Source organism: Bacillus rossius, chromosome 12 (assembly GCF_032445375.1).
Source record: "Bacillus rossius redtenbacheri isolate Brsri chromosome 12, Brsri_v3, whole genome shotgun sequence".
In the NCBI taxonomy this organism is placed as follows: Eukaryota; Metazoa; Arthropoda; class Insecta; order Phasmatodea; family Bacillidae; genus Bacillus; species Bacillus rossius.
In genome coordinates, this window is record NC_086339.1 from 6,563,104 (window position 1) to 6,588,199 (window position 25,096).

The following is a 25,096-nucleotide window of genomic DNA, read 5'->3' on the forward strand; positions in this document are numbered from 1 at the left end:
TGCGAAGGAAACCAAAGCTAGTAGATAAACCCTGTCATCAGCCATCAGCGGTGTCTCGTAGAACCACCACTTTACAAGAATACACGAATCAACTCGCATCTTGCTCGATAAACCTGCCAAACACCCACACGTCTTTACGAGTCTGAATAACTTCGTTTCCGACCGATGCATATTCTCTTCGCGATCCCCCCCTCTCCCCCTTTTTCCACTCTTTGTAATCGTATTACTTACCTCCTCTTGCTTTTTCATCTCCGCGTTCATCTTCGACGAAAGGATTACGTTTAAATCGCAAATTCCTGCCCCTCTTTATTCCTCCTTTTCTTTTCTGAACTATGCGTGGCAGAGCTAAGCACTGTAAATCATCAGTAGAGCAAAGAATTATGGTTTTATATCGTTGCCAATTTCGTTGTAAATGATTCAACCTTTCGTTGTCATCCATTTCTTTTTATGAGTGTTGTATATGTCACTTATATCGTGCATAAAAACATAAAATTTTACATTTTTACATTTTATGTATCGAAACTAGACTACATGTTATTAGGGCTACTAAACATAGGTACATAATGTTTCTAAGAGTGACCCAGTGGGGGAAAAAAATTTAGATTAATTCTGTTGCTTTAATTCGTTTCTGGTTCTGACGTAGTTTCACATTTTATTCGTAACTTTTTTTCACAATCTAAATATTACAATACGTTCAATATGCAATGTAGGAATCCCATTATCCTTTTACTTTTCCTTGTGATTTTTAAAATATATATATATATATATATATATATATATATATTACTTAACTCTCAATGAAGTTTTAAAATTAAAACATTGTTTTATTTTCAACTTCTCCAGTATTATAGGAATGTGCCTACGGCGCCTGGGTGCTGGGTGCGGTGCCGTTACCGAGATCCGCCATCTTGGATTGTGATGTAACGGTGGCCATCGTGGATGACTTATAACCTTGACTTTTGTCTTGGACCTTTGACCTCAGCCGCCACTTTTAAATCCGCCGTAATGTTTCCCGCCATTTTGGAATCGAGTGCCCCCCACTCTCAAACGTTGCACGTTCAACATTTTGTTTTCTAGAACTTTCCGCCATTTTGGAATGCGCTATTTCGAAATTATTACATCACGTCCGCCATATTTAATATCTGTAATTATTAAGCTAGGAAATCGAAAAAAAAAATATATATATATATATATATATATAAAAAAGGCGCGCGGCGGCCGGGCCCGGGTGCTGGCGGGGGGCAGAGGGGCGCGCGCCGTGGCCTATACCGGCTCGAGGGCGCGACCCGGGACCCAAGTGGGTCAAGCTCGACGGCCGGTGCGGGCCGCCACCAACCAGCAGAGGGCGAACCTGGCGGCAGGACGGAGCCCCTCCCCGCAGAGTGGTTGAACGTCCAAGTCCCTGACCGTTGGATTGGTGGTAACGGTCGCGACTACACAGCTCTTTATCGCTGGCCTCCACGCTCGCCTGACATGACGCCTCGCGATCTTGTTTCTCCTTTCGTGGGCTTCACTGATGATTTGCCAGAGTTGAGCCACGGAACTGAAGAGGCCATGGCTTCGTTCGATCCGGACGTGTTAAACCAAAAGTACGGGAAGAATTGGACGTTTTAACGTTTGTAGGGGAAAAAAAAAAACTAGGTTAGTTTACCTTCAGTTTGGTGTACGATTTGTTGTGAATAGTATAAATTGAGCTGTTATAATATACCATATTTTATGGACATCCTGTAGTTTACTGACCGTGCGGCAATGCCGGTTCACGCCGGTCTCGTTAGACAAACCTCAGTAGCGCATAAACCAGTGGTTCCCAAACTTTTTCAGCTGGCGACCCACCTTTCCCTATAGGATACCTCCACGGTCTATCGGTCCATGGTGGAGTAAAAAACAACCTTACTTCAATCGTATCCCTTCCTTATGTATGTATTATTTACCCTCAAATATTGCATATATATATATATATATATATATATATATATGCTGTTTTGAAGATACCGATTGATTATTGATAAAAAAAATTTGTGTTCTGATTTGAAAATGGTTGACAAAATATAAGCACTTTGTGGCAAAACAGTTCTTCATTTTACAACAGATATGTGTTTGCGCACAATTCGATTGGTTTCGATTTTTCTTATCTTTCCTGATGGTTTATTCGATGGTTTCTGATCGTTTTAGGATCGAGTCGCGACCCACCGTTTGGGAACCGCTGGCATAAACACACGGAGAACAAACCAATATCAGCTGCTGTCGAGTGTTACATGCCTACAAGCAGCACAGAAAAATCCGTGGAAGGAATTTAGTGAAAACAAAAAAAAAATAAATAAATAAATAAAGCACATTCTTGAAAATTTTTCTAATGATTGCCTTTGTAAACCAGCTGATCCAAGAACAGTCAAAGTATAGCGTTTTCTCGTCCGTGGTTCGCAGCTTGCGTTTTAATGATAATCTACTCTCTCTCTTTTTCCAGGGTACTATTTCTGCCTTTAGTGCTGTCCTTGTTTCGATATACCCCATAGAGCTCAACACTTCTAGATACAATTTTATAATGTAATGAAATATTTTATAATGAATCTGAAACATTGCATTTTTTTATGTTAAATTTTGAATGAGAATTTTGGAGAGAAAAAAAATTGTCTAGTTGTTTTTTTTATCAAGAGCTTCATCTGATAATATTCCATTCGTACTTTTAAGGAGACGTAACTGAAAGACGCCAGCAACCAGTTTTGTCAACACATTTTTTATATCTTTTAGTATTAAAATTTTTACCTCTGTCGAAGCAAATGACATAACTTAATGGAATGCCTTGTTATTAATAGGTACCGACCACTACAAATTATTATTGCATAGCCGCAAAGTATGAATGTAGAAAATCATGACTTCAGAATCGATTGCTAAAAAAAAAAATTTAAAAAAACACACACGGGCGAACTTTTTCTGTGCTTATTTCATTCCTACCAAGATAACTGAACATTATCAAAAAAAAAATTCCAAAGTATATTTTGCAATTATATACAACACGCCACTTCGTTTATTCACTATTCCATAAATTCTGAACTAAAAAATGTTTGTAAAATTACTTATTTTTTTTTTAATTTTAGTCTTTATGTTTGAGAAATTTCCATGTTTTCTTTATATTTAAAACTTAATGTTTGATATGTTGGTATTTTTCAACCGCACAGTGTTTTTTTTTTTTTTTTTTTTTTTTTTTTTAAGTGGCTGTATTCCGCCGGGAAGCCTTCATTTCACAGACAAGAGAGCCACACCCGAAGTTCATGCTCACTTTTTTGTTTTTTGATTTCACAGTATCTTTAATGTAGCTATCTTAACCAAATCAACCGTCCACAATGTTTTAAAGTATTTATAATGTAGCTAAACTAACCTTAATTGACCATTAGTTATCATGAGTTACAATGAACAAAAAAAAAAAAAAACCTGAAGATGCACGATCGGTAGGGACACCTGTATTTCGCGAATACATTTAGTGTCAAGGTATGTCACAAAACACTGTAGCTTTTTCTTAGCGTAATGGCGAATCGTGTGCGTGCAGCAGTACGGTATCCACATTCCCATTGGCCCCGTCAAGTGCGGGAAAACACCTCTCGCCGACCACAGCCAATAACTACAAGAAAAAAATCTACAGCGTTTTTCGATGTACCTAGACACGAAATGTATTCGCGAAATACAGGTAGGTGTCCCTAACGATCGGGCGTTTGGCTCTCTCGTCTGTGAAAAGAAAGGCTTCCCATATTCCGCCTACGAAGTTGCGCCTGCTTTGGCGTGACTCCGACGTCTTTTCCGGGTCTCCGCTCCGCGTACGTGAGCCAGGTGCAGAGTTCCTCCCCCCCCCCCCTTCCCTTCGTTGCCCCGGGATAGCCAATAGTGCCGCTCCATGGGCGAGCTGCCTCGCATTCTCACGTCGCAGCCAGTGTTGCCATCTTCACTCCTCAGAGGCCCAACACACACGGTGCGCGGAGCTTCAGGAGAGACCAGCGCCGTTTGAAGTGGTGTCTGGTGTCTGTTTACGAGACCCATGGGCGGATGAGTGGTTCTGGTTCCGTATTTCGTTTTCAAAACTGTATGATACGGTAGGGCCATGCGTATTTCGCGAAAAGATTCCGAGACCAGCTGAAAGTTAAAACACTGTATCATCGTCTGTGTTTCGTTAATTGGGTGAGTTTCTTTCGGGTACGTGTCTACTGTTACAACCACCAATCACAGTGATTCAGCGCGGAAGCGAACGCGTCCTGAGTGGCTCGGTGAAATAAGGCAACGACTTCTCTCGTTAGACGGCTGCCAAATCACAAAGAAAGAAATCCCGCTGGTGCGGATATACCTTGTTCGGTCGTTACCTCAACGCCGAAATACCATAACGCCGAATGTCCAAATTGACCACAACGCCGACAGCTAGAAAACTGCTGTGTACCACAACGCCGAAATAACAACTGAATGAATTTGTGTGTGTTTCTTAAATGTACCTTAACGCTGAAATACCACAATCAAACCTAACCATACCTAACCTAACCTAGTCTAACCTAACCTAGTCTAACCTAACCTAGTCTAACCTAACCTAGTCTAACCTAAAATAACCTTTGTGGAAGTCCTGCAATGACATTTTTCGGCGTTAGTGTATTTCGGTGTTGTGGTAATTCGGCGTTGTGGTACACAGCAGTTTTCTAGCTGTCGGCGTTGTGGTGCGTCCCCTACCTTGTTGCAGTCTAATAGGCGTTCAGATTTATTCGCGAAAAAAATGCCTGTCCCTGCATATAGGATGATTATTTGTCGCCGTCACAAAACTGATCGCAGCGTGCAAGAAAACGCGAGCAGGTTTTCGGGCGCGGAGAAGATAGCTGTCGCGACGCCGCGGAGCGAATGTTTGGGGGGGGGGGGGGGGAAGGGGTGGAGCTCGGATTGAGCAGTTCCTGATCGATGCGGCGCAACCCGCTCCAGTCGAGTCTACCCTCGTTTTAATTACGAGCCAGCCACGCGCGCTAATTAACTGAGAGGATGTTCTTGCGAACAGCTCGCCGCAGGAGCTGTTCTTAATCAAGGACTCGGGCCACTTGGAAGGCTGTTCAGGACGCCTTCCCCCCCCCCCCCCCCCCCATGTACGAGAGCGCCGACGTAGCTTATCTCTTGTTTCCTCTTAGGGCGGCGAATAATGCCACAGCGCACTGTCAATTGTTTTTTTTTTTGACGTGACGTCTAATAAATCGATGAACGCCTGCTGCACGCACAAAAAGTGTCCCGTTACGCACATTGTTCCGTTACGCTGTATCCCGTTACGCTCATTGTTCCGTTACGCTTTATCCCGTTACGCTCATTGTACGCTTGCGCCGCATCTATCTCTCTTCCACTCGATTGGTGTATGCGTCCGAGGAGAAGAAAGACAGCGGCAGCACACAACTTACATCTACACGTGAACTGTTTCGTCGACTGTTTATAAAGTGAAGTGAAAAAAGTTAATGTGGTTTTCATTGCTTATTACAACAACAATTTCGGCAATAAAGGTTAAATATTCTTGCATTTTAAAAATCTGATTACTAGTATAATTTTAAGTAATTATTCTTTTATTATTAAAATAAAAATGATTCAATTTTATTCATAAAGTATGCAATCATTTCATCAATGTTTTGTTATGACGTCACGTTAAACTATCGTCCGTAAACCGACTTTACAGACAACCATTTTTTTTTTGTAAATTGAACAGAAAAATTGCATATATTTGTAAATTCGTACGTTTACATGGAAACAACTCTATCACTACAAAATAGAGTTCGCAGTAGTACTTGGTTCGGATGCCTACCCGGTCATTCATGTTTTTTTTTGTTGTCCCAATACCGTTCCCTGAATAACTTTACACTATTAACTGTGCATATTAATAAGAATGATAAAAAGTAATAAAAGTTAAATTATAAGGTATTCTATTATCTTTCCCGTGGGTTAAAAAAAAATGTTTGAATGTAACATCAATTAAAATTTAAAATTACTGCCAATTTTCGTAAGAATTGCATTTCTTGATGCAAATCTCACGTAGTTTCCGCACCCGCCGCTGGAATTCGCTGCCGGATGAGCTACGTCGACTGTTGAATCATTTGACTAGCAGACTGAAATTTTAAACTATACAACGTAACGGCTCAGATAAAAGCAAAAAAAAAAAAAAAAAAAAGGACTTGAAAAAATACAAAATTCCTGGCTTTGGACCTGATTTTTAGAGACCGGAAAAATTCGCGGATTCATTTCGCTTTAAGCTGCTTTTGTTATTCGTTTAACTGTTAATCTGGACAACTCTGGGCCGATGGGAAACACTCAACCAAAGAAGTATCGTATCACAGGCAAACCATTTGAGACGACTCACAAGTCAGCAGCCAATGAACAGCCGTTATTTTCCCGAGTATACTGAGAACTGTGTAGTCTATCCTGAAGGTCATCGAAAACGCGAATTTTTCCAGTCCCTACTGATTTTGGAAAAGTAATTTTATAAAATTACTTACCCATCTTGTTCAAATCCCTTTGGCTTTGTGAACTTTGGATCGCGCCACCCGCCACATGTGGCAGCTTCGCGGTAACACATTTCCGTTCCACGCGACTTCCGTCCCGTTCACGAACGAACTGCTACCAGCTGCCGTACATTAAACATCAAGCCTGCTGTAACATCGATCGAGAGACGAGGCCGGACGTGGTGTTAATTGCGAGTCGCTGCTCCTTTGTTCCAGGGACAATGATCCAAGCTGGAGACCGTGGCGGAAACCCCGAGCGCCGCGGCGAGGAGGCAGTCGTGGATTTCTAAAAAGAGGTGAGTGCGACCAGCGCAGCGCTGGCAACGTCGCAGCGCGCGCCAGCCGTTCGGTAGCACAGAGCGAGTTCAAGTGTGGCTCGCGCTTGTTTCTCGGCAGGGAAGCCTTCTTTTAACAGACGAGAGAGCCAAACGCCCCATCGTGCATCTCCGGCTTTTTTTGCTAATAAATATGGCGGTGTTGATAAAAGGAAAGACCATAAACAAGGCAACGGTATTTATTTGTAATTGTTGTTAGAGGAAAATACATAATTGAAGAAACGTACTTCGTGGATTTGTATATTTTTCATAGGTACCGTATAAAATCTAGGAAGTCTTTGTCTTCCACAAATATACTCGGGACGCCCCATATTCCATGAATGTTTATTTTGGACAACTCATGATAACTAATGGTCGATTAGGTTAGGTTAGCTACATTACAAAAACTTTAAAACATTGTGGACGGTTGATTTGGTTAGGATAGCTACATTAAAGTTACTGTGAAATCATGTAAACGGTTTCCTAGCCCTGGATAGCTACATATTAAAAAGTTATTTGCTAAGCAACCATTAAATGATTTTACAGTATTTTTAATGTAGCTATACTTACCTAATATAACAATATAACCAACCATCCACAATGTTTTAGAGTATTTATGATGTAGCTAACCTATTCTAATCGACCGCAAAATTTAATGCCACACCGGTTTATACAATGAGATAGAACGGAGAAAAAAAAAAGCGAGCATGAACTTCGGGGAACTTCGGGTGTGGCTCTCTCGTCTCGGCACAGAGCACACACTGTTGCCAGATCGATGCTGCCCGGCTTGTTGAAGTCATACTTCTTTACGATGCGCGCGCAGCAGGCAATAACAATTGACAGAATTAAAAAAAAACTACATACAAATAAAAAAAAGTGGGTGTGTGCTTCAGATCATATACGTAAGTGACTGGTATAGAAAATTGGACAATATCACTTAAAAAAAAAATTATTTACTGCGAATATCAGTCACAGAAAGTGTGTTTATAATATTTTTAACTGTATTTATATAAGTGAGGTTATGTTCCCGTATGCATAATTTATTTGCATTATAAATTATTTCATTATTTTTTAAAATAATATATATTAATACATTAGAATAAACATTCAGCATTATTATTGATTTTTATTATTAATCAAATTTTATCTAGATTATTTTACTAAATTAATTAATTTTATACTCGTATTTATATTGAATATTTAGTGTTTATTTTAACTTTTTAATTTTATTTAACAATATTTATAATATCACTGTAATCCTTTTATTATTTTATTTCTATTTATATATTATATAGTTTTTTTCCCGCACCTAGTAGAACGTTTAACGCGCGTACATAGGTACACGCATCCATTTTTAACATTAAATATCTTATTTTGTATGTATAGCATCATTAATTATAATATGTTTTAATAATTTTAAATTGTTTTATTTTTTGATTTTTCTAAAACTATAAATAAATGTCTATTGACAGTATTATTACAGTTGTAGTCATTCATAAATAAAAATAATAATAAAATACTAAACAGCAATTATTGTTTCACAGGAGAAACTATTTGTAGCAGTCGAACACTATTTAGATGACGATATATTCTATAGATTATGTGCTATACTCAAATGAAGCCAAAATATGTCATATTAAATTATATAAAAAAATGTGTTGACAAAAACTGTCGAAACCAAGATGGTGCCTTTCAGTTACATCTCCTTAGAAGTAAAAAACCTAATTTTATCAGATGATGCTTTTGATGAAATACAAGAAAATGTGTTTCCCAAATCTCATTCCAAATTTTCCTGTTCAAAATACAATGTTTCTCGGATCAATCTGATAAAAACATTCATCGCATTATCGAGTTGCGTATAAAACGTTTGTGCTCTATGGGGTGTATCTGGCAACAGAGCACATCGAAACGAGAATTTGAAATCACAAAAACGTAATTTATTTAGCATTATGTTTTTACCTAAAAATATATATGTACTAAATAAGTTGGAAAAATTTTCCTTTTGTTCATCGTGAAACTGTTATTAGTAACTAGTTTAGACATTAATATGTGGGTAAATTTTTCAAACACACAAATACGTGCCGATGCATTTTTATTGTTCCATGTAGTTAGTTCCTTAACCTGCTTAGTACAAATGATTTTATTGTTAACTGCATTATGTTTCAGTAAAATGACACTTTTAAGTGAAATATATATAATTTTAAGTTTCATATTTTTTTAAGTATTACGCTATCTTTATAAGTGAATTCATAAAAGAAACATGACCACGAAAATTCCTGTTTTAAAGACGAAATTGGCCTAAAAATACAAAACAATAAATTGTCTCTATGACGGTGGATATTATCATATTTAATATTACGCATAACAATGTGTTAATGTGAACAAAATTTGTTAACTGTAAACATGAAAACATTTACTGAGGAACACTGGATTCCCCTGATGGGTAGTCAATGCCTGCCCGCCTAGTGTACCGCGGACTGCCTGCCTCCAGGCGCGGGGTAGTAGCAGATGGAATCCACACACAACTTAGAACAGTCATAACTTAGAATCACGTAATGTAGAAACACACAACTTAAAACTGTGCAAGGCACGGCTGTGAACATGTCGGGCCTGGTTCATATAAACCGCGCAAGATTGCAACACGCGTAATGCTCAGCGACCACTTTTCAGAGTGCCAAGTTTATAAACTACGCCAAGGCGCTCAATACCGCAACGCGAGCATTGAACAACTTCCCAACTTCCTTGCGTCGTGGCTTGCGTTTCCGACGGCAATGTCGGAAGAGAAGTGTTCCGAAAACGCAGAAGTCAAAATGCACTTTTTTATGATTTTAAAAAATGAACACGTTATATTTTTTTAATGTACTTAAACTTATTAAAATCATCTATACGCAAACGGTGGGTCGCGACCCACTAGTGGGTCGCGGAAGAGTTACAGGTGGGTCGCGACTCCATCCTAAAACTGTCAGAAACCATCGAATAAACCATCAGGAAAAATAAGAAAAATCGAAACAGACCTAATTGTGTGCGAACACGTATCTATTGTTAAATAAATAACTGTTTGGCTACACGGTGCTTATATTTTGTCAACCATTTTCAAATCAGAAAACAAATTGTTTATCAATAATCAATCGGTATCTAAAAAAAAAGCATTTATATATATATTAGATGGTAAATTATGTATACATAAGGAAGGGATACGATACAAATAAGGTTTTTTACTCCACCATGGACCGATAGACGGTGGAGCTATTCCGATAAAGAAAGGTGGGTCGCCAGCTGAAAAAGTTTGGGAACCACTGGTTTATAGTCTACGACAGCCTGAGAGTGGGAGCCAATCGAACGTGGACCTGGAAAGGCTGTGTGTGGCTCGGGCGGTTACGAAACGGCGCTCCGTGGTTGTTGTTCGTAGTCGACGTCCGAGACGAGTCCCTGTGCCGCGTCACGTGCGTCTTTTGTTTTTTCTTGTTTCGCCGGTTATTCCTTTCTTTCTTATTTTTTCCAGTCTTCGCTCGCGCGTTTGCAAATCACATTCTTCCCCTCGCGGCGTCAGGTGACTGGGAAGGCTTCGAGGACGCGACCTTTCGCGTTGACTCGCGCTTGATAAATCATCGACTTAAGGCCGGTCCACACGCAACGTTTTCTTCAACGACTTACCTGCGCAGGTCACATCGTTGCAGACAAGACGTAGCGAGTAGACAGGAAAACTGCGCAGTTTTGCGAACTGCGCGGAGACGGAACACGGAGAAGGAAAACTGTGGCCAAGAGCATTTATGTCCGCGCAGTTTAGTCGACCTGCACAGACTTGTAGCGTGTGGACACTTCCTCCGTCTTCTCCGTACACGGGGCTCAGTTCTCCCTCGGTATTTGTGCCGGAACAGTGTAAGTTGTTCAACGATGACCGATTTGCGACAGTGTTCACGTGAATTTCTAACAGAGTTCATTGGTCTCTACAAGTCCTTTCCGTGTTTGTGGCGGGTCAAATCAAAATAATATAGCGATAGGGACAAAATAAGTCAAGCGTATGAAGCACGTGTGCAAAAATACAAAGAGGTTGACATCGCGGCTAACAGAGATAAAATCACTAAAAAAAAATAATAATAATTCTTTGAGATCGGTATAGCGGAAAGAATTGGCCAAAGTAAGGAATTCTCGCACAAGCCGCACGAAGGCGCTAACGGAACTCCCAGCTCCGCGCACAAGCCGCACCAATGCGCTAACGGAACTGCCAGCTCCGCGCACGAGCCGCACGAATGCGGTAATGGAACACCGAGCTCAGCGCACAAGCCGCACGAATGCGCTAACGGAACACCGAGCTCCGAGCACAAGCCGCACGAATGCGGTAACGGAACTCCGAGCTCCGCGCACAAGCCTCACGAATGCGGTAACGGAACTCCGAGCTCCGCGCACAAGCCGCACGAATGCGGTAACGGAACTCCGAGCTCCGCGCACAAGCCTCACGAATGCGGTAACGGAACTCCGAGCTCCGCGCACAAGCCGCACGAATGCGGTAACGGAACTCCGAGCTCCGCGCACAAGCCGCACGAATGCGGTAACGGAACTCCGAGCTCCGCGCACAACCCTCACGAATGCGGTAACGGAACTCCGAGCTCCGCGCACAACCCACACGGATGCGCTAACGGAACCCCAAGTTCCGCGCACGAGCCGCACGAATGCGCTAACGGAACCCCAAGCTCCGCGCACGAGCCGCACGAATGCGCTAACGGAACTCCGAGCTCCGCGCACAAGCCGCACGAATGCGCTAACGGAACTTCCAGCTCCGCGCACAAGCCGCACGAATGCGCTAACGGAACTCCAAGCTCCGCGCACGAGCCGCACGGAGTGTAGCGCGCGGGTTGAGCCCGACCCGCACTTGACGGGCGTCTCGTGGCTCGTGAAGCCAGGTCTTGCCTTGTGGCGGCATCACTCGCAGACAAGCCTCCCTTGCCCGGCCTCAGCGAACCGCAACAAGCCGAGCAATGAGGAACATCAACAGGAAAAGTTGTTGTACGCAGTGGACGCATCAGAGGAAACGGTAGTATTGTGTTGATAATATTTCGACCCAAGTATCGTAATAAATAAGTAGAAGTGTTTGAAGTAGTAGTAGCTGCCGCTTGGTAGTAACGCCTGTGCGTTTTAATGGTTATATTGGTAGAATACAGATGTTCAGGGGGAGGGATATAAAAGACGCCATCTAAGTTTCAACAGTTTTTAGGCCATACTGGTTTTTGAATCTTAGCATTCGGCATGCAGTATCTGGTATGCGTAATTTCGTGAAAGGAACAGATGTCGTGTGGATCGGAAATGTGTAACCATGGCGCTGCCATACACGAATCAAAGTTTACAAAGCCAAAGAAAAACTTTATAGTATTAACTATTTAATGAATAAAATTACTTTTCGAAAAGCAGAACCAAAACCGGGTATTAGAATTTTTTCAAGTATTTTTCGAATTAATCGGAGCTGTTTATTATATAGTTTCAAATTTCATAAGTCGACGCAGCTGCTTCGGCAACGAATTCTAGCGGTGGGTGCAGAAACTACGTGTGATTTGCGTTCAGATATGTATTTCGAAACACATATTACGTATATTTGTCACGCTCAGCATTTTTTTAAAAAGAATTCCACGTTGAATTTCGTGTCCGAGTTTCGTATTGGAAGTGTACATATTTGCATTTATTAGATACAGAGGTTAAATGTTATACATCTCTTCCAAGTACTGAAAGACTCGTTGAATTTTTAAAAAAATTAGCTAATATGGGAAATTTGGCTTCGTTAAATCATAGGCCTAGAACATAAATGCCTGTGATTAATAGTGACTGGCTCTTTTAAATAGTTTCCCCTGTGAGTCATTGGCGTTTGGTATAGAATTTATTTTTGAGGATGACTAAAACTGTAACAATACTGTCACTATACACTATGTTATGACTTTGTAAATCTCTTAATGTGCGATATCTGCCATAACAAAGACACAGTTTTTTGCCCATAAATAATACTTTACTGTGTTGGAGATTTTTTCCTCCAAAATGGTAAAAGCCGTGAGATGTCCGCAGAACTGTATTTTATACAAAACAATTAATTAATGTGTCCCAAACCACGCAATAAACAACTGCACGCTCTCTGTAAGTCCGCTCGGCATGCCCCGTGTTTCGTCGAAGAGAAGGGAGAAGTTTCGACTTGTTCGTTTATCACGTTCCACTATCTTCCGTCGAACCCTGCCCACAATTCCTTAGTCTTGGAGTACCTGTTGTTTTCAAACTCGACAGTTTAGGTGGCATTCGTAATATTTCGGAATGACAGCCAGTATACTTACCAAACTGGAAGACATATCGCTTTAAAAAAAAAAAAAAAAAAAAAAACTTACGAAACGAAGTTCTGACGTAGACAAAAGTGTCACAGAAAATTGGGCGGGGCATGTAGCCCAACGTTAGGCTACTAAGTGGTAGTAGATGTCTTATCCTTCTATTCCTACTCTGCCCCGTCGAACTGCATTTCCTCATCGCCTACCCGGGCACACACGCGGTGCGCAGAGCTGCAGAACTGCCCGAGATTCCAGAACACGCGGGGTCTGTTTACGAAACGCATTTAAGAACACCTTGAGTTCTGTTTCCGTGTGTCGTTTTTTGGAAAAGTATAAATGGCTGAAACGCGTGAAACAACCGGTGCAGAGTTTTGAAAGCACCCAAAGGGCCTTGCATCACACCTTTTATCTTCATTTCTCCGCCACGTAGTGTAATGTCTGCCGCTGAAATCTCAGAGTTGCTCTACGCTACACGAGAAGACTGCGCACCATAGAGCCTCGCTGACACAGACACACCTCTGACTATGAGGCGGGCGGGGCCGCTTCTAAGGGGCCCGCCTCGTCAGGGGTGTATGTGTGTCAGTGAGGCGGGATGATAAGCGCGACGCTCGCTGGTGCTTCTAGCGCGGTGTCTCCTCTGAGCTGGCGCGCAGTCTTCTCGTCGTCACAGGACAACTGTGAAGTTTGAGCGGCGACCATAACATTATATGGCGGAGAAATGAAGATAAAGGTGTAATGCAAGTCCCTTAAGTGCTTTCAAGAATCTGTACTCGTTTTTTTTACGCCTAAAAATTACTCCGAAAACATGCGTTTTAGCCATTTTAAGTCTTCTAAAAATACAGTTTAAAAACTTAATCCGAAATCAAAAGTATCTTTTGGCCCTCGACGAACTCTTAAATGCTTTTCGTAAGCAGAACCCACTTGGATATCTCGAGTAGTATTGAAATCGCGTTGTTTTTCCTGAAGCTCTGCGCGCCGTGTGTGTGCGCGGGTAGGCGGGGGCCTTAAAGCAACGAGCGCGCGTTATCTGGCGCGTGTCGTCTTTGCCGACAGCTGTTCGGCTGGGGGCAGACAGAGAGAGAGAGATAATGAGCCTGTCGTCACAGGCCGCGGAACAATACGGCGCTAATGGGGTTTCCGGACTGAGCAAATGTTTGCGTGTTGTTCTGCGGCGCCAGCGAATCACGTCTCGCCTAGTCACGCCTCGAGTGGGGGGAACCACCGAGGCTGCTGCTACAGAACTGGCGACCCTAATATCGCTTTTCATTTTGAATTTTTTTTAAAAAAAGGGGTTGTCTGTGAAGCTGGTTTACGGACGATAATTTTACGTGATAATGTCATAAGAAAACATTGATGAAAAATTGCATTTTTTTTTTAATTTTCAAATATTATTTACAATTTTTGCAAATTTAATTAAAATAATTTTGTTTAAATATAATCACGAACAATTAGTTAAAAATCCCGCCTTAACCTGTTTTTATATTGTAGAAGATTTTCTCGCACGGTGGTTGGCCGGTTCTTGCACGCTCGGTTCAGGCGGAACGTGACAATTTTTCCGTGCGTACAGCCGGCGTTCATCGATTTATAAGACGTTATCCACGTCAAAAACTGTTGATCCGATCGCTACCAAACTCCACAGAATCGCCCGCTGGGCTAATCTGAAGACTGCCTGAAAATTACATCCAAATCGGTCCAGCCGTTTTGGAGTCCATAGGGAACATACGCAGTCTTCATTTAAGGCCCCCGCCCACCCGGGCACACACACGGTAAGCAGAGCTTCAGGAAAAACAACGCGATTTGGAAAACTACTCGAGATATCCGAGTGGGGTCTGTTTACGGAAAGCATTTAAGAGTTCGCCGAGGGCCGAAAAGTACGTTTGATTTTGGATTAAGTTTTTAAACTGTACATTTAGAAGACTTAAATGGGCTAAAACTCATGCTTGGACCGAGCGAAGCAGTATTTTTGGTTAGAATTCGTATATTTGTAATTAAGAATTAATTTAGACATGAGTGAACATTCTTATGCAACAGAATTTGATATGTATCCCATTTGTCAATAACCTATTTCAAACCTGCTTCTCCATTTCGAACAATGGCCGACCATGTGTTTTGTGCTGTGATTGGTTGGAATTAACGACTTCTATGTCAATCATAAACTGGAAAATGTAGTTTTGTTTTAATCGTGTGCTCGATGTTAAGTTATAATTCTTAAGGAAATCAATCGTAAACCCAGCTTTAGGCTTCTCGATGGAAACTCTTGTAGGGACCGCTAGTGCTCCTGGTGGCGGCGTCCTCAAACACTGTTATCAGCGCGGGCGGCGTAGTGGCGCGTGGCGGGGCGACGCTAGCGCCGCGCGCGGCGGGCAGACGCGACACCCCGCGCTCCGCTGCGCCGCTCAGTCCGCGCCGCGTCGTGTGACAGCGCCTTGCAGCTGCCGTCTGCCGCACGCAACCACCGGTAACTGTCCTCCTCTCGTCACCGTGTGTCGGCAGGAAAAGCCTAACATGTCCATCAAGTTCTGTCCCCGCCCGAACACGCCCGAATATTCACCTTCGGCCAACCTCGGGTATTTGTTTTATTTTTGCGCTGGAAAAATGAATTCAAATATTAGAAGTGGTCGGTTAGGTTAGCTACATTAAAACACTTTAAAACACTATGGGCGGTTAGTTAGGTTAGTATAGCTACATTAAAATAAACAGAGAAATATAAATATATATGAATAAACCCGAGGTTGGCCGAAGGTGAATATTCGGGCGTGTTCGGGCAGGGACAGAGCTTGATGTACATCTTAGGCTTCCCGTGTCGGAAGGGCCGCTTCAGGTACAACCACGCGAATTGAAAACTGATCCCACTACCAGAGCGGTGTCTGTTAAGGGGCCCGCCTCGTCAGGGGTGTATGTGTGTTACCGAGGCGGGATGATAAGTGCGACGCTCGCTGGTGCTTCTAGTGCGGTGTCGCCTCTAAGCGCAAGGCTCTGAATTGCCGCGCAGTCTACTCGTCGTCACAGGACAACTGTGAAATTTGAGCGGTGACCGTAACATTATATGGCTGAGAAATGATGTTACAGGGGTCATGCAAGTCCCTTAAGTGCTTTCAAGAATCTGTACTGTTTGTTTTACGCCTAAAAATTACTCTGAAAACATGCGTTTTAGCCATTTTAACTTTTCCAAAACTACAGTTAAAAAACTTAATTCGAAATCAAAAGTAATTTTCGGCCCTCGGTGGACTCTTAATGCGTTTCGTAAGCAGACCTCCACTCGGATATCTTGAGTAGTTATCAAATCGCGTTTTTTTTTCTGAAGCTGTTCGCACCGCGCGTGTGCCCGGGTAGGCTTAGCCCTTAACTGCCACGCGGATTCGAACTGTATTTGTAGAACAGAGGGAATACTAAAACGCGTGTTTTCTGAACAATTATCCCGATATTCTTCAAACCACTCAATGGACGCCTTTTATCTTAATTTCTCCGCCATATAATGTAATGTTCGCCGCTCAAATATCAAGCTCCGTGCTAGATGCACCAGCGAGCATCGCATTCATATTCCCGCCTCACTGACACACATACACCCGCCGGACCAGACAGGCCAACTTGACTGTATGCGACCCTGTTTATACCAAGCCCTTTCGTAACTTTTATTATTCGCGTGAGATGTTTCAGCCTAACTTTGCTTTCATCCTGGGTGTGTTTGGATCAAAATAGCGTGACGCTATGCGATTAAAATTATTATCCAACTAATGTCGCCTCTGTGTCGTTAGCGCGGCAAAAATTGCGGGCGCGACAGACTTTTTAAGATTCAGAAATATCCATTTTCATCCGGAAGGTAAATTGGTGCAATTACTATTACCATGAACGATTAATATGTCACGAGAGTTTGTAGCTGAACCAGCCAACTGCTGTTTATATACACCCTTTTATGTTTATCTATTACTGTCAAATGATTGTCTTCAACGTATAAAAATTGAAACATAACTAAACATATAGCGTGAAAAAATTTATAAAAAAACGATAACAAGTGACTGTCAAAAGAAATATTTTTTTGATGATACGCCAGGATGTGTTAGCATCGAAACAATTCTTCCCCGAATAGTTTCTCTTTGGATTGACGTCTGCGGCGGTGTAGGACAGATCTTGACTGTTTGGCTTTCCGGCTCGGGGTTTTACATAAAACTGATGAAGTAAAAAATATACCGTTGTTGTACTCCATTCCGAGACATGGACGACCATTAAACATGCCACAACACGACGATGCTACTAGTCTGATGGGTAAACTACCAGACAATTAGCTACACGGTCTCGGAACACCAGATGTTAAATCAGAGCGAGTTTGAAATCGGCGAGTATATTCGTAGGCGAGCATAAATATTTGAACTCGCTCACTATGACCATTGAATATATATAATGTATAGAAGTCGCGAGCCCAGGTTAAATTTTCTGTCCAGTTTCTCAGAAGAATTGTTGTAGTTCCAAGCTCCGCCGCTGCGATCGCTTTCATCGCTGGGTATCGGCCGTATACGCCCCTGGTGGTATTTCGCAGAACTTGGTTAACCAGCCCAGTCGTGACATCATCCTTCACCCCCCTTCCCCCCCCCCCAGGCACCCTCCGAAAATCCAAGACCAACGATTCAAATTACCCTGCAGGTCTTATCAGCATCGTTAGGCGACCTTGAAGAGGAGCTTCCCTTACCGTCGCTTTGAGAATGATGAAATCCCAAAAGAAGCTAGCCACGGAAATCACTGAATGATGGGATTCTGTACCCGAGTGAAGTGAAAATTAGCTATTAAAACTTTGTATTGGGCCAATAGTCAGTGTTCCGTTCAAAATATGGTTTTATTTTAAAAGTAAAATACTTATTTAAACTATATTTCGCGTTTGTACAAATTTACTTTTAGATATTGGCAAGGAAAATCTACATACCTTAAACAACCTTCTTTTATTCAACGTTATCTATTAAGTAGTAAAAGGGGTAGATATTATTTTAAAAAATAAAACAAATGGAACCCACTAAATCAGTATTGGCAAGATATATATAAATTCAATAATAAAATACGCATATTAAATTTTTTTTGTATTTAACTTTTTTCGTTAATAAAAATTCAGGATTTTGGTTTAATTGGTTTACGTATATTGCTATATTTTCTAAATCACATAGAAAAGGGAAAAGAGTACATCAGTGAAAATTCAAAAATTTAGTTTAAGTAATACTAGCCATACCAAAAAATCAATATGCGAGATAAAAAAATTTGGTAACCGCTCTACATTTCAAATAAAAATGCATTGGTTTCATGAATACTGAAATATATGCGTAATAAGGCATATTATGTTATTATCCTAAGCATGACTATAACTAAAAAAATTACAGTAATTTAAAACGATGGCAGTCTTAACATACAATAAGTGCGCGAGTCTTAGTTTATATTTTAATTGGCTTCTTCGTCAGATGGAAAAGAGTTAAGATTTCATCAAGGAAAAATATATTCTCAAAGTCACTAAACCGGGAGATAGAAAATAAGGTAGGTACTTCATTTTAAATAAAAGTTAAAATAGGCTTACGCTAAACCAATTAAAAATAAGTCGTAAAAATATTTTTATTTATTAAATATGTTCTATACTTGACAGTTATTTGTGTATAATTCTTCAAAAATCTTTGGAGTTTAATACATACTTTTCTTAAAATGGTAGAATATCAGCAATACCCGGAAATTACGTGAGTAAAGCCACGGGTTATTAGATATACTTTTACTATAAAATAAAAACAACTATACATTTGTAGTTAACGAATGTGATATTTTGTTTATTGCTTCACAACATTCATTTGCCAGTCTCAAATTTCATCGTACCACTTGTCAGAAATGTCACCAAAAATGAGAGATAGATTTTTTTTGACGAATTTCAATTACGAGGAAACCTTTCGCAAGATTTTTTTCTTCGCAGTAGTCACTGGGACACCATTAATTTAAATCCACTAAGATAATAAAATTGTATGTATAATGATTTGTTTTTGTATATTTATATAACTTCCCAACCAATTTTTAATGATTTTCATGCGAATAAAAACTTGTAAAGCAATTTAATTAACTGTGTCATAATTCTTCTGATTAGATGGAAATACAAACTTTTCATCCGTAATATACGATGATAAAATATATTTATTATTGCAAAATAGTATTCACTGTTCAAATGCAAATTTAAATAGATTATTCATACATGTTTCCTGCTAATTAATGGTTTAACATAATAATTTATAGTATAATATCCTTTTTCTCTTGTGTTAAAATGGGTTGCTAAAATGAGGAATTATAAATATATCACTTACTAAGTCCGTGCACAGATTTACACAAAACAGCAATGTGGATAATCTTTTTTGGTAGTTTATAATTTTCTGCCCTGAATAACATGAATTTGGTTGAATTCATACCAAAGTGAATTTTTTTGAACAACTTAAATTGATGTCATTAATAAATATTTATTTTATATTAAAAATCCACAAACTGTTTTTAAAATATAATATTTATCACGCCAGATGGAATAATAAATACAAATAGCTCTTATATGTTGTCTATGTTTAAATAATAGTATTATATTTCATGGAAATAATATTTACCTTTCGGTTATTAAAAGAAAATATATTTGTATTCAAAATACTTGCGCATCGTTTTTACGAGCATAACTTGTGTATCTAACCTCAAAGCAAGGAATATAAAGAGTGGCAACTCAATGCTATAACAAAAACTCTTATTTTCTTTGGAGATCCGGAAAATGTGAGTTATTTATAAGCAACTTAACATAGTAAATCGTTAACTTTTCAGATCTATGTTGGCAAAATGGATTTTTTTTGTGGTCATTCCTTACTGGGAATATTCACCATATAACGTTTAAGATTATTTATTTTGAATTACGAAACAACCAAATCATTATGTAAAAATGCTTCATCTTATGTTAAAAGAAAATATAAACTGCATAGCCACAAAGTATGACATCATACCATTAGTTTCAGTTACTAATGGTATGACATCATACCATTAGTTTCAGTTACTAATAACATTACGTGCACGCGTTTGAACAGTCATCGCAGCCATAGTTGTTTCATAGCTACCAAAATCATTCAACGTTGTCAAGAATTATTCCAAATTATGTTTTGCCATTTTACTCAATGCGCCACTCCGTTAACACAACATTGTATAAATTCTGAACTACGAATATGTCAGTAATTTTTTTTTACATTATTACGTTTAAGAAATTTCTGTTGTTTTCTTATAATTAAAACTTAAATTTTGATGTTGGCATCTTTTAACCGCACTTTTTTTTTCGGTGGCCGTACTCCTCCAATTCAGTTGCGCTCGCCCGTATCTAAGCGCTCGGATTTCAACAAAAGGGCACCGCCTCTCGATAGAGTGAGACAGAGAATTACGCGCATGACCTTGAAAAAAGCGACGCTACAGCGCTCTGGCGTGGAAGCTGGTAACTACGAGTACCTTCTTGTGGAAAGAAGAGCTGTCTAGCGGCGGAGCTAACAACTACCACAGTTTTGGATCCGAAAATTGGAATAATAAATCCTATCCCCTCGCGACTTCTATAAGTTATATATATTCAATGCTATGACCTAGACGTATCCTTATTCTCCTACAGTGATTGGCTGTTGGCTCCCTCCCACCCCTATCGACCAGCGCTCACGTTATCTTGTTCCGTTGTTGGCGATAAGGCGCGTGATGTGACTGTAGTACATTTCCTGTGTCGCGGGCAATACCGCCGTGACGATCTGCAAGTCACGTGAGTACGATCTACTCCCGAGTCGTAGGCCCGAATATTACGCCGTTCGTGCATCTGTGGATTTCTTTTTCTGTCTTTAAAGTTAAAGGCAAGTAATGTTTGCATTACATTAACGAATTTCTCCCAAAAATTCTTTTTTTTTTTTTTTAATTTTTGACGTGACAACGTCTGATAAATCGATGAACGCCGGCTGCACGCACGAAAAAGTGTTCCTTTACGCACATTGTTCCGTTACGCTGTGTCCCGTTACGCTCATTGTACGCTTGCGCTGCATCGATCTCTCTTCCACTCGATTGGAGCAACCATCGATTTGACTTTTAAATCATGTTTTCGTCGTTTGAATTATTAATATTATGTAATTTAACGATCGTCCACCGATTTTCAGCACAATCGGTACGGTTATTTAAAAGTAATGTTTAATTTTCAAATACATTTTTGTACGAACAATGGTGTTTTACAGTTACACATAATTCAAATTACACCCGGGATCTTTTGCACAATGTTTTAAAAAATATTGTATCACATTATAAATAAGTTTGGTGTATTTGGGATGCGTATTTGTTATAAAATCGTATTATAAAAACGAAATGATATTATTCCCCTACGGTGCTGCAATCTACGGTGACGGACGCGAACCGGACGAATCGTGCTATCTACCCGCTTCCGCGGCAACCAGGCACTCGTTAATACATATTTTCCTTTGTTTATCGCGATTGGCGTTATTATTAATGAATTATAAATAAAATTTCGTGCCCGGGGCCACAATTGCATATCATTTTGAGCACTGGAAGACATAAAAACGTAAAATATTATCGACGAATTTTAATCTTGGCTCCAGCGCACCACGAGCGCCTGGGTTGGAGATTAAAGCCGAAATTCTTTCTTAAACTTACTAATACTTATTTTATTAACTGCAAGGGCATTTTTATTAAATTCTACGTTTAATTTCACGACGAACAAACTTCGTCGTTAAATGTGTAACTGCGAAGAAGCGTAAAAAATTCTCGACGATCTTGAAGTTAAATAGCAAACATGTATAAAAGTTATAGTTAAAATAATCTCTTCGTTAAAGTAATAAACATATTTGAATTAAAGAGTGCAAATAAAAGTAAATTTATCAATTAAAATGTAGATTTCATTTCACTCCTCCTTTGTATCCGCACAAATAAGTGATAATTCAATAAAAATGATTCAATTTTATTCATAAAAGTATGCAATAATTTCATCAATGTTTTGTTATGACGTTGTCACGTTAAACTATCGTCCGTGAACCGACTTTACAGACAACCAATTTTTTTTCGTCGACTTGGAAGTGCATGTGTTGTTGTTTCTTGCTCGTCATGCTCGCCGCCTGTCACACGAGTCGTTTTGTAGCAGGGCCCTCCAGCCCGTGACTGCACGCCACCTGAGATGACCACCACTGCTCTGGCCTCTGGCGGCGCTAATGGCCCTCCTTGGCGGGGGAAGCCTAACATGTACATCAAGTTCTGTCCCTGCCCGAACACGCCCGAATATTCACCTTCGGCCAACCCCGGGGTTTATTTATACATATTTATATTTCTCCGTTTATTTTAATGTAGCTATACTAACCTAACTAACCGTCCATAGTGTTTTAAATTGTTTTAATGTAGCTAACCTAACCGAAAACTTTTAATATTTGAATTTCATTTTTCCTGCGCAAAAATTAAAACTAATCCCCGAAGTTGGGCGAAGGTGAATATTCGGACGTGTTCGGGCAGGGACAGAGCTTGATGTACATCTTAGGCTTCCCCCTTGGCGGTGGTGTCTGCGCCTGTCGTGTTGGAGCGCACACTGCGTTGACACTGCCCACCGCGCATGCCGGACCTCAGTCCTGGGGCAGATGTATCCTCCTGTTCTTCAACATACCTTAAAGTTTTCCTCATTTGCCGAGAAAATGCTTTGATTGTCTTTAAAATATTTTTATTTTGGCCTTACAATTTTTTCCTATAGATTTTTTGTTTGCTCTTTAAAATATATTTTGGTTGCCAGAGTAATTTGTTTTGTATTCCAAGAGGTTTTTTTTTTCTCTCTTGTGATACAATTTTTTTTCTGTCTTCCTAAATAATGCTTTTCGAACTTCTATAGATTGCATTTTATTTATTTCAAGAGTATTTTAAAGTTACAACTTCCAAGAAATTCCCCCCCCCCCCCCCCCCCCCTTTGAATCTGCAAAGTATTTAGTTTGTTGGTACCGTTTGACAGGCAAGTGTGTTTGCATGCAGATTAAATCGACGTGTCTTAGTGGATCAAGGCTGTGTGGGGGAGATTAGAGTGCGTAGTGTGACTAGTCTAGCTACCGTTATTTGGTTGCCGATTAGGTTATGACAAACACTGCTTCACTGCCTGTAAGTAAGGACCTAGATCCAAGTAGGTTAGACTATGACACAGTGCGTTGTTTGAAATAAACATTCCTCGCCTGAAAATATTTGCTGTGAGTGAGTGTTACGAGAAGAGGAGGTTGTGTTTGTAGTTGCGGAGAACAAAGCTCGCGTCCTTGGACGCCTGGGCCTCCATTGTGACTTCTTCCGCGACACTTCTGTGCCGCGCGTAACGGGAGTCGAGGCGATTACGCCCTTGGCTCGCGCAGTTTATTTATTTATTTATCTATCGTCTTTATTGGTGGCGAAGTTAAGGCTGTGCGCCTTTTCTTACACTTAACCACTTTTCTGCAATTACATCAAATAGTGGAATATTAAAAAATAAGCGTGATATAAGCAGATGTTGACTAAATGTTAAGAGAACAAATTAAAATTTTAACTTAATGTTCAAATATTAACTATTACAAAATATTCAACCATAACTAATCTAAAGTAATTAAAGATTAAGCATATACATACATAAAAAGGAAAGTAATTAAACATACAGCAAATAGTATCAAAACCGGGAAAAAAAATAGGTGCTACTACATTAAAACCAGTCACTCGCACATTCACACACAGATTCAAGCAGTAGGGTAGAGGCGAAGTGGTCAAGGTAAGCAGTTGTCGCTTGGTCTAATTTTGTTGTGCGCCAGGTAAACAAAGGTTTCTCGTAAACTAGTGTTCCGCACACGGTGTGCAGAGCTTCAGAAAAAACCACGCGATTTTGAAAACTGCACAAGACGTCCGGGTGGGGTCAGTTTAGGAATACACTGAAGGCGGTTCAGTTATTTTAAGACTTCATTTTTAGGAGAGAGAAAATGGGCTTAAACGCGTGTTCCAGAATAGTTTTTAGGCATGAAACACCAGGAAAGCTCGCAAGGGCCTTTTATCTTCATTATGACGTGAAGACTGCGCGCCAGTTTACAGCCCTATTACACTGTCAAATTTTCGCTCCCAACACCTTCCGATATGTTGTGTCAAATAAAGTTGGAAGCCTGTTACGTCACCGAAAACGTCACCAGTGCAAGTTGACAAGTTGGATGACTTGATTTTCCATTAAATATTTTTTCATATAGGACGGGTTCCAAAATATGTTGGACTTGGATGCATTCGGCCGATAAAAATTGTGCCTAGCGGAAACGGAAATGACATCCACCACTGCGTGTCATTATTTAATTTCATAAATCCGATTCAAATAGAAATGTTTCAGATTACTCGGATCAAAAATAAACTCTGGTGGTGTGACCTGGTTTAAAACATATTTGAGGTTATCTGTTCAAATCTGTTTGATGGAGAAAAATGGAAGCCAATTTTTCTGACCAACATTAATCTTCCAACTCTTTTGTCAAATATATTGGAGACAGATATTTGACAGTTTTGACGGGGCCTTTAGAAGCACCAGCGAGCGTCACACTTGTCATTCAGCCTCACTAACACCATATTCAGTGCTAACATCAATAATCCCATGACTATGGGGACCCCTTAATTGAGAGCGTCCTCTGTCCGAAAATGGGTTAGTCTCGCAGAGCGAAAATCGCGCAAAGGAAACATTTGTAATTCCGTATTGGCGGAGCTCTGTCAGCCACTGTTGTACTCCACGCCCGGGATTGGTTATTCAGGGGGAGCTGAATTGTTGCCCCTTGGAAGGGCAGCCCTTCAGGATTTATCTGGCAATGGTTTGTTTGTACAACGACTGGAAGGGCAGCCCATCCAATTTCTGAAAACATGTTTCTTTAAGTGTTTAAATAATCCTGAAAACTTTCTCCTTGGAAGGGGAGCCCATCAGGATTTTTCTGACAGTAGTGTTTCTGAAAGGTTGTCTGAATTGTTGCCCCTTGGATGG

At 40.3% G+C, this 25,096-nt stretch overlaps 2 protein-coding genes across 7 annotated transcripts in view; both read left to right on the forward strand.

The window, feature by feature from the left end:
* Positions 1 to 25,096, forward strand: part of LOC134537445 (bcl-2-related ovarian killer protein) — a 72,835-nt gene that overhangs the window by 17,741 nt on the left and 29,998 nt on the right. For 3 of the 6 annotated variants that reach the window (XM_063377889.1, XM_063377888.1, XM_063377892.1), the window contains exons 2-3: positions 6,711 to 6,790; positions 15,368 to 15,562. The gene's annotated coding sequence lies outside the window, so the exon portion shown is untranslated. Of the gene's footprint in view, positions 1 to 6,710; positions 6,791 to 15,367; positions 15,563 to 20,710; positions 20,961 to 25,096 lie in introns of those variants that run through there. The other 3 variants (XM_063377890.1, XM_063377893.1, XM_063377891.1) reach the window with 3 other exon arrangements.
* Positions 1,474 to 11,653, forward strand: LOC134537240 (autotransporter adhesin BpaC-like). Its single transcript, XM_063377508.1, has 2 exons — positions 1,474 to 1,589; positions 10,996 to 11,653. Exons 1-2 carry the CDS (start codon positions 1,474 to 1,476, stop codon positions 11,651 to 11,653), a joined length of 774 nt encoding a protein of 257 aa, XP_063233578.1.

What these genes read in the sequence shown, in the direction of transcription:
- LOC134537240 (XM_063377508.1), top strand. Translation starts at nt 1,474, where the DNA reads ATGACGCCTCGCGATCTTGTTTCTCCTTTCGTGGGCTTCACTGATGAT. An exon ending in CCGGACGTGTTAAACCAAAA is followed by an intron (nt 1,590 to 10,995) that starts GTACGGGAAGAA and finishes CGGAACTCCCAG; the next exon opens with CTCCGCGCACAAGCCGCACC.